At 40.4% G+C, this 1,364-nt stretch overlaps 1 protein-coding gene across 1 annotated transcript in view; it reads left to right on the top strand.

Moving 5' to 3' along the window:
* The window catches only part of LOC107743323 (mannosyl-oligosaccharide 1,2-alpha-mannosidase IA-like), a gene marked incomplete at its 5' end in the record, with an annotated part of 101,268 nt that overhangs the window by 90,898 nt on the left and 9,006 nt on the right, over positions 1 to 1,364 (top strand). Inside the window, one exon of the mRNA XM_016556492.1 lies at positions 414 to 586. Coding sequence (XP_016411978.1) covers positions 414 to 586 — 173 coding nt within the window. The remainder of the gene's footprint in view (positions 1 to 413; positions 587 to 1,364) is intronic.

Raw genomic sequence — 1,364 nt, 5'->3', positions numbered from 1 at the left:
TGTGTGTGTGTGTATATATATATATATATATTTATACCATGGTCTTTCTGAATACTTGATTCTGATTGGCTGGCAGGTATGCATTAAAACCGCTTAATGCACATGTAATTCCAAGTCAGTTTAATCACCGTTCTATATTAATGTGCTGCTTTCATTGACACACACACACACACACACACACACACACACTCACTCAAATCCCTTATTAAACACACACATACACAGTCATCACCAACCTGTTCATAATGCTTAGGTATTTTTAGCAGACACAGATTATCAGAGGTCCAGATTATGCCACAGCCCCTAATCCACATCCAAATAGTGTTTCTCTTCATCTCAGGAACAGTGTAATCCCATAATCCATTGTCAACATGGACGTTTAAGCGATGAATTTTACAGCATGTGTGTTTCAGGTATGAAGCTGGGTCCCGAGGCCTTCCGTTTCGACGGCGGCGTAGAAGCCATCGCCACACGGCAAAATGAGAAATACTTCATCCTGAGGCCGGAGGTCATTGAGACGTACATGTACATGTGGAGGTTCACCCACGACCCCAAATACAGACAGTGGGGCTGGGAGGCGGTGCAGGTGAGAACTGTCGCGTGGATTTCACACATCACTTATTACATAACGCCACCAGTATGTGACGGGTAAACACGTCGCCACTTTAGGCTCGGGATGTAGGCCAGACTGTGAGTCACAGCGAGGCTTTGTCCATGCCCTCAGACGCTCGCTGCACTTCAGCACAGCAGGATTAGAGACAGTGGAGACCGCCAGGATCTCACAGCCTTGTAATTGTATCATAATGACTTCAGATTGCCATTGTGATGTGTCTATCCCTTCAGGCGATACATCACATCTCTTCCACCCTCGCTCTCCCTCTGCCATCTATTCCTCTCTCATAAAAATGTGCTGGCTCAAAACTCACTCGGTGAAAGGCTTGACTCTTTGCTCCAAAAACTACTTTGTCAAATCTTCAGTATCTTAATGTCCGTTTTTGCACTCTTCACAGCACCACAAGGCCAATAATTTTGATTATGCCACTTTTCGCAAATGGTGCACAAATTGCTGTCCCATTAGAGACACAAGTCCCATTTATGTTACTTTGTTAGATTTTATATTAGGCCAATTTTAAACAACTCAAATACCTTTTTTCTATTTAATTTTGATGTTTGATTTAAAATTGTTTTTTTTTTCAATGTTTGTGAAAGTCTGTTATACTCCCCATTTATTAAAAAAGAAAAAAATCATAACAATATTATTTAACAATATTGTTTTCATAACAATAATAGTTGTACTGCTTGATGGTTTTATGGAAACTGATTTTTTTATTCTTTGTTGAATAGAAAGAGCAGCATTTATTTGT

The sequence above is a fragment of the Sinocyclocheilus rhinocerous genome, unplaced genomic scaffold (genome assembly GCF_001515625.1).
Source record: "Sinocyclocheilus rhinocerous isolate Xijiao unplaced genomic scaffold, SAMN03320098_v1.1 scaffold827, whole genome shotgun sequence".
NCBI lineage: Eukaryota > Metazoa > Chordata > Actinopteri > Cypriniformes > Cyprinidae > Sinocyclocheilus > Sinocyclocheilus rhinocerous.
The sequence above is the reverse complement of the archived record's forward strand: the minus strand, read 5'-3'. Positions and strand labels throughout refer to the sequence as shown.